Here is a 13,313-nt window from a genome sequence, read left to right as displayed (position 1 = left end):
CCCGCCCCCCCACCCCACACACGCGGATAACTTGATTAAACAAGAGTAATAAACATATGTTCTCAAATAAAAGCATTTCACATATTCGCTCTTAAAAACATTGCAATCAACATTGCAATGTGCGTGTGTGTGTGTGTGTGTGTGTGTGTGTGTACGTTTGTGTGTGTGTGTGGTGTTCACCGAATAATGTATTTACTGTGTGTCAGCGGGATGCACACGACGTATATGTTTGTGAATAAGTGTGTGTGTGCGGGCAGGGGCATAGCCCTTGCTTCTGGTACCATGTAACCCAGTACTGCCTGCCGCATGTGAAGTCTCCCAACGACGGACCAGGCGGATGAGGAAACCTTTCCCAACGGCTGTGAAGGCGGAAGAGGATGACCAAAGGGCAGGGGGGGGAGGGCGCTCTTATCCTTGGTTGGAAGTCCTCCTAGGAGACGGAACTCCAAAGAAAAAACCTGCACCTGCTGAGGCCGTGCTACCCGTGGCAGTATCTGCACCTGTGGGACTGTGAGCGTCGGTAGGCGAGAGAGTGGGGAAGGGACTGCACAACTCCTCCTCACTAAAAAAAAAAGTCACCTGTGCTGGTCAGGCAACCAGGCTAATGTCGGAACGACGAGCTAGCCCTTCAGCTCCCAGTTTTCTCCAAGCCCTGCGGCGATGGAGAAGTGGTAACGGGGACAGGCAGAGGAGGCTGTTGGCAGTTCCTAGTCACGACTCTGCACGCAGGCGGCTGTGGGGTGATGGTCGTCCGCCGTAGACTGGGACAGATGCGGCGCCCGTATCCTCCCACAGTGTCAGAGCAGCCCTTTTTAGGGTCAGCACTGCTCTCCCCACATGGGGAAGGGGAGATAAAAGGATCCCTAAACAAAGCCTGCCTCGCCTAGTGCCTAGTGGGAAACCGCACCTACTTTGACATCCAACACTAGCGGTCGAAAACAACAGAAGGAAAGAACTAGGAGTCATGCCCTGACTCTGGGTGCCTGGAATGTTCGCACCCTTTTAGACAGAGACCACAGACCAGAAAGGCGCACAGCACTCATTGCTAGAATGCTTGATCGCTACCAGGTGGACATAGCAGCCATGAGCGAAACCAGGTTTGCCGGTGAAACCCAGCTGGAGGAAGTTGGAAGGGGCCATACCTTCTACTGCACTGGGAAGCCAGATGGCACCCCACGAACCTCAGGCGTGGGCTTTGCCATATGAATCAAACTTGCATGATAGCTTGACAGCCTTCCACATAGGATAAACGATAGGCTGATGACCCTGCGTCTGAAGCTGTCCGAGGACCACTTCTCCACAGTCATCAGCTGCTATGCCCCGACGATGACTAACCCTGATGTCAAAGAAGCCTTCTACGAAGAGCTCAGCCACACCATTTCAGCGGTCGACAGAAAGGACAGGCTGGTCACCCTCGGGGATTTCAATGCCCGCGTCGGCGTGGACTTCTCTTCGTGGCCAAAAGTCCTAGGACAACACGGCACTGGCAAGTGCAACTCCAACGGACTGTTTTTGCTCTCGCTCTGTGCGCAGCATGGACTGTCCATCACCAACACACTCTTCCAACAAGCAGACAAGTACAAGAACACATGGATGCACCCCCGCTCCAAGCAATGGCACATGCTGGACTATGTGATTGTCCGGCAGAGGGACAGAGGTGATGTTTCCATTACACGCTGCATGAGAGGAGGAGTCTGTTGGTCGGACCATCGCCTGGTACGCAGCAAGATGAACATCAGACTTGCACGCAAACTCCAACCAGCCAGGCAGAAACCCTCTAGGAAGCTGAACATCTGACCTGGTACTCTGGTGCTCTGAAGAGTACACCACTACAACACAGGTACGCCTCCAGGCTGCGCTCAACAAGATCAGCAACTGGACCAAGGAATGGCTTGTCTCTGTCAACTCAAGCAAAACAACCTACACAGTCTTTAGCCTATCCAGCAAGAAGCAAGAGGCGAAACTGACACTGTACAACCAAAGGCTTGCAGAGGAATCCACACCTACCTACCTGGGAGTGACCTTTGACCGCAGGCTCACTTGGAAACAGCAGATCACCAGATGCTGTAGCAGGGTCAAGCTGAGACTGGCGATCATGAAGAAACTTGCAGGGACGGACTGGGGGGCTGATGAACGTATCCTAAAGAGACTCTATACGGGGAGAGTCCGACCTGTAGTTGAGTACGGGATATCAGCATGGGCATCAGCTGCAAAGCCTAACCTCGAGCATCTCAACAAGATACAGAACCAAGCTCAGCGTGTCATAACTGGAGCCATGAGATCCACCCCAATCCTGAAGATGGAGGAGACTACTGGGCTACAGTCATTGGAGGACAGAGGAACACAAAGATCCTCATCCAGGCAGCAAAATTCAAATGCCTTGAAAACCATCCAATGAACAACAGAATGAGCAGACCCACCAAGAGCCGGCTGAAAAGAGGCAGTTTCATCCACCAGTCAAGACTCCTTGAAAGACAAACCCCAGTCTTGATGGAGCACGAAGCAAAGCCTATGCCGGCAAATGTCACCCACTCATCTTGGAAGGGGCAGGTGTTCCCAACAGTCGTCACCAGCATTCCCGGAGTGGAGAAGAGAGGAACACAGTCAGACACCCAAAGGAAGGCCCTGACCATGGAATACATCTGCAACCAGTACCCCCAGGAAGACTGGACCCATGTCTTTACAGATGGCACCGCCACAGAAGCAACGAGGGATGGTGGAGCTGGAATCTTCCTCCAATACAAAGACGGAGATGAAGAAACTGCAATCCCAACAGGAAAATACTCCACCAACTTCCGAGCTGAGCGAGAAGCCCTCTGTGAGGCAGCCACAACAGTCTCGCAGAACTCCACAAGAACAACAGGGCAGGTGGTGGTGTTCTCAGACGCTCTCTCCGTGCTCCAAGCCCTCAAGAACTCCCGCTGCAAAGAACAGAACCATCTCACTTCAGCCCTTGTGTTGCCCTGAGTGCCAGAGTGGAGAAAGTGGTGATACAATGGGTACCAGCACACTGTGGCATCAGAGGCAACGAAAAAGCGGACATTCTAGCAAAAGACGGTGCACAGAAGGAGCAGGCCAACAAACTGGTGTCATACGATGAAATCAAGACAATCATCAAGGCACAGCAAGGAATAAAGTGGCGCCTCCAGCACCCCAAATATAACCCAGAAGACAGATACCATTTGCTGGAACGGCGAGAACAGGTCAAGATCTTCCGCCTGAGGACTGGACACAACCGCCTGCTCCACCACATGCACACAAAATTTGGCATTGGACAGAGTGGAGAGTGCCCTTGTGTTGAGGGACCAATGACAACCGACCACATCCTTCAAGACTGTACGACGCATGCAGCATCAAGGAGGAAGTACAGGCCAACACCGACAGCAGTGGAAGCCAAGCTGCACGGCACCCTGGAGGAGCTGCGACGGACGGCAGCCTTCATAGAGGACACAGGGCTGCTCATCTAATGGGAGGCGAACAAGGGAGAAGAAGAAGAAGCTGAACATCCACCGCTTCCCTATCACCAAGGACGTGCTGCAGCAGCAAATCCAAGCAGCTCTCCAAGAAATTCCTGCATCAACTGATGTAGAAGAGGTATGGAGCACCTTTAGAGATGCTGTGTACACAACAGCAGCTGACACACTCGGCTTTGTACACAGGAACCACAAAGACTGACGAGAACGATTCTGGAATCTCCAAGCTCCTGAACACACTGCATAAACGGCATTGGGATCACATTTCCAATAAAGACTGCCAGAGGAAGACGGACCAGTTCTTGCAAACCAAGCAACTCGTACAGAAGAGGCTGCGTGAGATGAAGAACACCTGGTGGGAGAGAAAGTCCGAAGAGCTTCAGTCCGCTGCTGATGTTCACGACATGAAGACCTTCCATGATGGTCTCCGAGCCGTGTATGGGCCGAGAATCACAGGATCAACCCCTGTCCGAGCCTTGGACCAGACCACCCTCCTGACAGACAAGAAAGACATTCTTGCCTGCTGGGCAGAGCACTTCAACACTCTCCTCAACAGGGACTTGTCCGTATCTGACGAGGTAATTGCAGCCCTCCAACACTACCAGTCAATGACTCGCTAGCTGTCCCTCCCACCAAGGCCGAGACCCGGAAAGCCCCGAAACTGACAAAGTCAGGAAAAGCACCAGGAGCGGATGGAATCCAGAGTGCTGACAGACAAGCTGACTGCCCTGTTCGTCTGTCTGGGAGAGAGGAGAGGTTCCCCAGGATTTCAAGGATGCTTCAATTGTCCACATCTACAAACGGAAGGGAGACAAAACATCCTGCGACAACCACCGTGGAATCTCTCTCCTCTGCATCACTGGCAAGATCTTCGCCCGCATCATACTGAACAGACGGGTTGACCATGTCTCCAACACAGTCATCCCTGAAGCACAGTGCGGCTTCTGCTCAGGCAGGGGAACATGTGACATGGTGTTTGCTGTACGCCAGATGCAAGAGAAGTGCCATGAGCAGAACAAGGAGCTCCATATGGTCTTTGTATACCTAAGGCCTTCGACACGGTGAACCGCCATGGTCTGTGGAAGATCCTCCTAAAGTTCGGCTGCCCAGAGAGCCTAATCCAGCCGACTGCGTCATTCCACGATGACATGCCGGCGAGAGTACAGGAAAATACTGACATGTCGGATCCGTTCCCTGTGGTAAATGGAGTGAAGCAGGGCTGCGTCCTGGCACCCACACTGTTCTCCATTCTCTTCTCTGCCATGCTGATTGACGCCTTCCAAGACTGTGACTGGGGCATCTACATTCAGTTTCGCACAGATGGCAAACTTTTCAACTTGTGGCGACTCCACGTCAGGTCCAGGGTGTTTGATGCACTGATGAGAGAGTTCCTCTTCGCTGATGACTGTGCGCTTGCTGCACACACCCATGAGGACATGCAGTTCATTATGGACAGGTTCTCAACCGCCTGCAGGCGCTTTGGACTCACCATCAGCCTCAGTATGACCGAGTCCATGTACCAACCAGCTAGCTCACAGAACGCCAGTGCCTCCTCCCCCCCCCCCCCCACGCCCCTCCTGCCGCCCCCCCCCCTCCCCCGCCCCCCCGCCTCCCTCTCCCCCCCCCACCTGCAATCAAGATCGATGACACAGAGATCAAGTCAGTCGACAAGTTTTGCTACCAGGGCAGCACCCTATGCAGCAACGGATCCCTTGATGCAGAAGTGACGCTGCGCATCGCCAAGGCCAGCTCCGCCTTTGGCAGACTCAACAACAGGCTGTGGAACAACAAAGGCATCAGGCTCAGCACCAAGATGAAAACCTACAGAGCTGTTGTTCTGACCACCTTGTTCTACTGCTGTGAAACATGGACAACGTATCGCCGTCACATTCAACAACTTGAGCAGTTTCACCAGAGATGCCTACGAAGGATCCTCGGCATAAAGTGGCAAGACAGGGTCTCCAACCTCCAGGTCCTAGAGAGGAGCGGCCTGCCCAGCATCGAAAGCCTGCTCATCCAGTGCCAGCTACGCTGGACAGGACACGTTGTTTGCATGACAGACAGCAGTATCCCGAAGATGCTTTTGTATGGCCAGCTGAAGGAAGGCCACCACAAACTTGGAAGACCCTGCAAGCGCTTCAAGGACACCTTGAAGACAAACCTCAAACCCTGTGACATGGACATCGCTTCCTGGGAAACTGATGTCCTTGACCTCTCTTGTTGGAGGATGCTGTGCTCTAGTGCCATAAAGACGTTTGAAAGCAAGAGAACGCTGGCCATTGAGGAGAAGCGTGAGCGAAGGAAGCAGGGCTCAACTTCTGGAGAGGTTTTCCCTTGCAACACCTGTGGGAAGTGCTGCGCATCCAGAATCGGCCTTTTCTCCCATATGAGGACACACACCGACAGATAAGCCTGCCTGTCTACTCATCCGTCGGACCGACGGGAGACTCCATCCATCAGCGGGCAGAGAGACAGAGACAGAGACCGACACTGACAGAGAGAGAGAATAAGAGAGAGAATGAGAGATAGTGGCAGAGAGGGGGAGAGATAAAGAAACAGAAAATGAGAGACGGAGAGTGAGTGAGAGAGAGAGAGAAATTGATACACGGAAGAGAGAGAGACAGACAGACAGACAAACAGACAGACAGACAGAATGAGAGAGAAACTGACTGAGAGAGAGAGACAGACAGAGAAAGACAGAAACAGAGTGAGAGAGAAACTGACAGAGTGAGACAGACAGACAGACAGACAGAGAAAGAGAGAGAGACAGACAGCAGACGGACAGAGTGAGAGAGACAGACAGAGAGAGAGACTGACAGAGGGAAGAGAGAGAATGAGAGAGAGAGAAAGGGATAGATAGAGAGAGATAGAGAATGAGAGAGACTGAGAGAGAGAGAGAGAGTGTGAGTGGCAGAGAGGAGGAGAGACAAAGAAACAGAAAATGAGAGACTGAGAGTGAGTGAGAGAGAGAGAGAGAGAGATCTGAATCTGAGAGAGACACAGAGAGAGAGAGAGACAGAAAGAAACTGACAGAGAGAGAAACAGAGAGAGAGAGAGTGTGTGTATGTGTAGCAGAGAGGGGGAGAGACAGAGAAACAGAAAATAAGAGACGGAGAATGAGTGAGAGAGAGAGACACACAGAGAGAGACAGAGAGAAACTGACAGAGAGAGACACACATGGAGAGAGAGTGTGTGTGTGTGTGTGGCAGAGAGGGGGAGAGACAGAGAAACAGAAAATGAGAGATGGAGAGTGAGTCACAGAGAGAGAGAGAGAGAGAGAGAGAGAAACTGACACAGAGAGAGAGAGACAGAGAGAAACTGACAGAGAGAGACAGAGAGTGTGTGTGTGTGGTAGAGAGGGGGAGAGACAGAGAAACAGAAAATGAGAGACGGAGAGTGAGTGAGAGAGAGAGACAGAGAGAGAGAAACTGACACAGAGAGACACAGAGAGAGAGAGAGTGTGTGTGTGTGGCAGAGAGGGGGAGAGACAGTGAAACAGAAAATGAGAGACTGAGAGTGAGTGAGTGAGAGAGGCAGAGATAGAGAGAGAGAGAGAGAGAAACTGACAGAGAGAGAGAGACAGAGATAAACTGACAGAGAGAGTGTGTGTGTGTGTGGTAGAGAGGGGGAGAGACAGAGAAACATAAAATGAGAGACGGAGAATGAGTGAGAGAGAGACAGAGAGAGAGAGAGAGACAGAGAGAGAGAGAAACTGACACAGAGAGAGAGAGACAGAGAGAGTATGTGTGTGTGGTAGAGAGGGGGAGAGACAGAGAAACAGAAAATGAGAGACGGAGAGTGAGTGAGAGAGAGACAGAGAGAGAGAGAGACAGAGAGAGAGAACTCGAACTCGAACTCGAACTCGAATAGTTTAATCAGTATAGGCCATGGCCCCTTCTGAAGGGGGTACAGTATTTGTGAATAATTCACACACATTTTCTGAGTAACTCATTGAAACAGTAATATACTGACAGAAGACATTACAAAAGCAGTTAGTTAAATCAGCTAAGCATAATGGTGCGTCTTTTAAAAGCTTTGTATAAATACATACACACATTCCTTACTATTGGTTCTCTTCGAGATGCCATAAGCAACGCAGTCCGGAACAGGGAAGGATCCTGATAATACTTTTGTGGAATATACTTTATACGTAAATCACGATAAGCCTGACAACAGAGCAGAAAATGTTTTTCATCTTCATTTTCATTATTACACAGAGGACACAATAAATTCACACCTGTATACATTTTATAACGGTTATGATGTACCATAATGTCCGAAATTCCACATCTAAATCTTGTCATAAAATACCTTATATGTCTGTCAATATCAAGCAGTAGATATTGTTCACAATTTACAGATGATTTAAATGTACTATAAAAAGAATATCTATCACTGCTCTGCACATGTTCTTCCCAGTTTTGCCATCTATTATCAATCAGTCGTTGACGAAGTTCTTTTAAAAAGACATTTGTGTTTTCAACACCTTGATTCATCCATACAAAACCGAATCCATTTTCAAACAAAAATTCTCTAATACCAGAAACCCAAGATTTTTTACCACGTAATTCCAAGTCAAATAACATTCTATACGCTTTATATGGTAACCTTTCTTCACTCATACGTACAATCTTTAACCAGTAACTAACACATTGCAAGGACGAATTTATATATATTGGGTAACGACCTGTTTCTCCGTACACAAAATCATTTGGTGTTTTAATATGAACCCCCAGAAATTTCTTAAGAGCAAATAGATGAACTTTTTCTATGTGTATAGCAGCTTTGTCTAAACCCCATATTTCAGCACCATACTGAGCAACTGGTTGTACTTGGGCATCAAACAGTTTTAAGAACACAATTAATGACTTATTATTCAACATATACAATTTTTGCAAAATACATAACAAGGCATTTTTTGCTCTACTTGCAAGGTCCTGACAGGCACATGTAAAGCTTAGGCGAGTAGAAAAGAATATTCCAAGATATTTGTAACAATTCACAACAGACATGAGTTGACCATTAAAATACCATCTTTCTCTTGCTGCCAAATAACCACCCTTCCTGAAAACCACAATATTACTCTTTTTCATATTAACATGAAGTTGAAGTCTGGAAGCTGCATTGTATAGGTTATTCAATTGAGTTTGAAGACCAACTGGGGTTTCAGACACCAAGGCAATATCATCAGCAAGCAACAATATAAATAATTCAATGACATCAGGAGAGAGCATTGCACCATGTCTTCCACTGGCAATTATTTCTAAAGCTAATTCGTTTATGAATAATGAGAAAAGAACAGGGCTGCATGCATCTCCTTGTTTAACACCTTGTGTACATATAATATAGTCTGTAAATTCATTACCAGATCTCACTTTTGACTTAACAACATTATACATGCTCTTAATACATCGATACAGCTTACCCTTAATACCGTTCTTTTGAAGTATTGGCCAAAGTAATTTTCTGGAAACAGAATCAAAGGCTTTTTCAAAATCTATAAAGGCTACGTACAATTTACGATTTAATGAAAACTGTTTTTGTATAATGGCTAGAAGTGTAAACATCTGATCGACAGTTGAATAATCTTTTTTAAAGCCGGCTTGATATTCACCGGTGATATTGTTCTCTTCTACCCATTTTTGCAATCTGCTATTTATAACTGAACTGTACATTTTGCTACTTACATCACAAATGGAAATTCCTCTATAATTACCAGGATCATCAACTGCTCCTTTCTTAAAAAGTGGAATAATGATAGATTCTGTCCAATTTTTTGGATACACTCCTTTATCAAACAAAGCATTGAAAAATTTAACAAAAAACTCAACTATAACATCACCACCATATTTAAACAGTTCTCCTATCATTCCATCTGGGCCAGCAGATTTTCCATTCTTAAGTTTTTTAATTGCTGTAATAACTTCATCTCTTGAGATAGGACTATCTAAGCAACTATTTTCATTCATCATTTCAGTATCTGCATCATCTTCTACGTCTTTTTCTAAGAGTTCTTTAAAGTGTTGATACCATTCACCAACTGAAATGTTGTTGCTACTTGTACGAGTTCTCTTGCATGAAATTCTGTGTATATTTTGCCAAAAATCAGTTTGATCATGCATGGAGCTAATCAGATTAGTCAGTAATGATTTATTATATGTCTCTTTCTTTCTCTTTAACAGGTTCTTGTATTCCCTTCGTGCTTTACAATATTCTATGCTGTCTTCGGTTTTTAATGTTTTTCGAAAAACTCTTAACAGTTTTCTAGCTTTAGATTTAGCTATTTTACATTCTTGATCGAACCACTTATTATTCCTGTCACTATCGTTTAATATGATTTTCTTCTTCATATATTCTGCTTGTTTCATAATGCAGTTGTTAAACATACTTAAAGCACCATTTATGTCATCATCGATAAGATTTATTGCTATTTCCAATACTTGTAAATTTTCTTCTTGATTTATCAAACTACAAAAAGCATGAGCACCATCGTCCTGCCATCGTAATTTTTCAATGACTTGTGCTTTTTTATTTCTATTCAAAGTAAGGTTAGAGGCTTGTAAAAAATTAATGTGAAATTCCAAAGGGAGATGATCAGACTCAATGCGTTCAGCTACAAACAAATTTGCTGATGACTGAATAATTGAATATAAATCAACAGACATCAAAAAATAGTCGTTAACGCTGTTTCCTGTATCTGAGATGTATGTGAAACGACCTTGATGGTCGCCATTACAAACACCATTCGCAATACATAAATCTAAAGCTGTGCACATATTTAATAACAATTTACCATAATTATTAAGTACAGTGTCTTCAGAACATCTACTAACATAGCTCGAGTCACTGTTAACACAACAATATTTACTTCTATCACCAGACACATTCTGAGCAACGTCTGCTGTTCTGCTGTTCAAGTCACCACTGAGGAATATATATTTTTCTGGGAATTTTAAAAAAGCATCGACCATAACTTCTTCGAGCATGCTAATGCCATTGTCAACATTAAAGAAAGAATAGTATGGGGAATTTTCTGGTGGGATATAAGTACAAAAATATAAAATATCTTTTGGCAGATCGAAAAGGCTTTTAGAAATGTTAAACATAATAACATTATTACAGTCACAATCAATTTCTTGCACAAAGTGTAAAAGTTTATTCTTGATCAAACAAATTATCCCCCCTGACCGTCTTCCTTGTCGTGTAAACTGAATCGCTGGTTTACAAAACATTTTGAAATCCTTAAAGATAGATAACTCCACATTTTCTACAAACGTTTCCACAAGACACACAATATCAAACGATTTAACATAGGAGACAAAATTTTGTTCATTTAGTTTTGACATCAACCCATTAATATTCCAGTGTAAAAATGACACGCCGCTTCCATTCGAATCTGAATCACTCACTCCATCCCCACGCATGCATTCCAAGTTTTCATCTCGTTCTGAGTTAACATACACACTATCTACATCTTCATCAAGTGTCCCATGCAAACCATTCTCCATATTTCTTACAAACATCACATCATTCACATCACTGTTTATATTCACCACTGATTCATTATCATTTATCAAAACTGATTCAGTGTGTGAATGCCTCAAGGTCACAGGCAGACTGACGCCGTGTACCTGAACACTGCAGTCAGGAGACCGCGTTGACACATCTGCAGTGTCACCCGCCGTGACAACACACTGCGAAACTGTTGTATTTGCACGTGGGGAATGAGCGTGGAATGCAGGGGCAAAATTTACGTTGAGCGGTGACAAAGATTTACGTGTTCCCGATAAACTATTTACATTGTTTACAAAATAATCTTTCTGGTTGAATGATTGAGAAAAAATATCATTGAAAACAGGCCGGCCAGATTGTTATGCCATTGGTTTGAGCTGTAGGTCACTGCCAAGACAAAATTTTTTACCATCTATGATCAAATGATCAAAGACCATGGACGCTTTTTTATTTTCCTTTCTGGCTTCTTTCAAGAAAGGTACCAGTTTCCTCCTAATCTCCCTCACTCGTGTCGAGAAGTCCTCCCCAATGAAAATGTTAGTCCCTTTCAGTTTATGTCTGGCACTGAGTACCCTTTCTTTGTCTTTATAGAAAGTGCATCGTCCAATGATAGGGGAGTCAGGCTTTCTGTTAAGTCGGTGGAGTCTGTCAAACTCTATGTCCTCTGCTAGTTCCAGTTTGTCTGTCAACACGTCTTTTACAATGCCCTCACAGTCCTCTCTACTTTCCTTGTCATGTCTGTGTATACCATAAAAGATTATGTTGTTCCTTTTAGAACGTCCCTCTAAATCGTCAGTTTTTTGTTCCAGATGTTCCACTCGCTCACAGTTTATCATTTTGCTCTTTTAAATGTTCGTTTTCACGTCTCAAGTCTGACACTTCCTCTCTTACAGAAGTCAGTTCTTCATGTAGCCCTGTACATATGTCCTTCACTTGCTTGATATCCTCTTTCATTTCACCAGAGTCCACTTTCATTTCTTTGAAACTAGAATTCAAGTTGTTGATGGCGCCCATAATATCCTTCAGCGTCGGCTCACCTGACGTTCTTGAAGGGGAAGACGTTGACGCAGAGGTACCACCACCAGAGCTCATCATCCGGGTCTGTCGCAGGTTGTCTGCCTTCCCACTGGGTCCAGGGCCAGGGTTCAGTTCCACGTCCCCACATCGATGCAGAAAAACGCCCAGGTACAAATAGGCCAGGAGGAAACCAACGACGACACTGTCTTGCAGTCTTCGCAGCTTCAATGTCCGAATGAAGAGAGATTTCCTTTCAACTGTCCGTCGATACATGAAATTCATGTATACAGGCACGAACCCCCCACACACGGCTCGAAAACTTAAAGCCACCTCTGGCATAGTGACTGTTGACCAGTCCTCGGCCTCAAGCAAGCACTCGGGTGCAAAGAATTGTCAAAAACTATCGGAGCTTCTGTCGGCACTTGTTTACCTTTTGACGGCCGGAAGTGCACCCCCGACAGAGAAAGAGAGAGACGGAGAGAAACTGACAGAGAGAGAGAGACAGAGAGAAAATGACAGAGAGAGAGAGTGTGTGTGTGTGTGTGGCAGAGAGGGGGAGAGACAGAAAAACAGGAAATGAGAGATGGAGACTGGTGTGAGAGAGAGAGAGAGAGAGAGAGAGAGAGAGACTGACACACAGAGAGAGTGTGTGTGTGTGTGTGTGTGTGGCAGACAGCGGGAGAGACAGAGAAACAGAAAATGAGAGACGGAGTGTGAGTGAGAGAGAGACAGAGAGACACAGAAACAAAATGAGAGACTTACAGAGAGACAGAGAGACACAGAGAGAGTGGCAGAGAGGGAGAGAGACAGATAAACAGAAAATGGGAGACGAAGAGAGAGAGAGACAGAGAGACACAGAGAGAGCTGGCGTTTGCCACCAGATACACTGAGTCGTGATGAAAAAGTCTAAGTCCGTGTACCACGGCCCGGACTACAATGCAGCGAGCCCACACAACAGCGGGCCCAACACACAAGTCGCTGCTCAACTCTGAACGCGGACGGCTGTTATGAAGAGAACACACAACACATTCATCCTTCCACAACACATCTTTGATCAAGCAGAAAGCATTATCAGTCACAAATATATACATACATCTGTATTTGACTGTTTTTGGATCTTTGTGAGAGAGAGTATCGACACGGGGGAGTATCGACGCGGGGGAGTATCGACACGGGGGAGTATCGGGCTGACCCCGCAAGCACTACTGCCCGCTAACTTTCAACTCCTGTTTTGATTTCAAATGCACGCGCATTCGCCCCCCCTCCCCCCCCCCCCCAACCCCCCTCCCCCACACACTCACACACACACGC

At 46.1% G+C, this 13,313-nt stretch overlaps 1 protein-coding gene across 1 annotated transcript; it reads right to left on the bottom strand.

Annotated features, from left to right (window-relative positions):
• Positions 1-7,500: 7,500 nt before the first annotated feature.
• LOC143280390 (uncharacterized) lies at positions 7,501-12,341 on the bottom strand. The gene is made up of 2 exons (XM_076585024.1): positions 12,023-12,341; positions 7,501-7,639 (listed from the first exon to the last, which is right to left on the bottom strand). The coding sequence occupies exons 1-2, from the start codon at positions 12,339-12,341 to the stop codon at positions 7,629-7,631; spliced, it is 330 nt and encodes a 109-aa protein (XP_076441139.1). The 3' UTR covers positions 7,501-7,628.
• Between the last annotated feature and the right edge of the window lie 972 nt (positions 12,342-13,313).

This window comes from Babylonia areolata, chromosome 3 (assembly GCF_041734735.1).
Source record: "Babylonia areolata isolate BAREFJ2019XMU chromosome 3, ASM4173473v1, whole genome shotgun sequence".
Lineage (NCBI taxonomy): Eukaryota > Metazoa > Mollusca > Gastropoda > Neogastropoda > Buccinidae > Babylonia > Babylonia areolata.
Note: the sequence above shows the minus strand (reverse complement) of the source record. Positions and strands in the feature narration are given on the sequence as shown.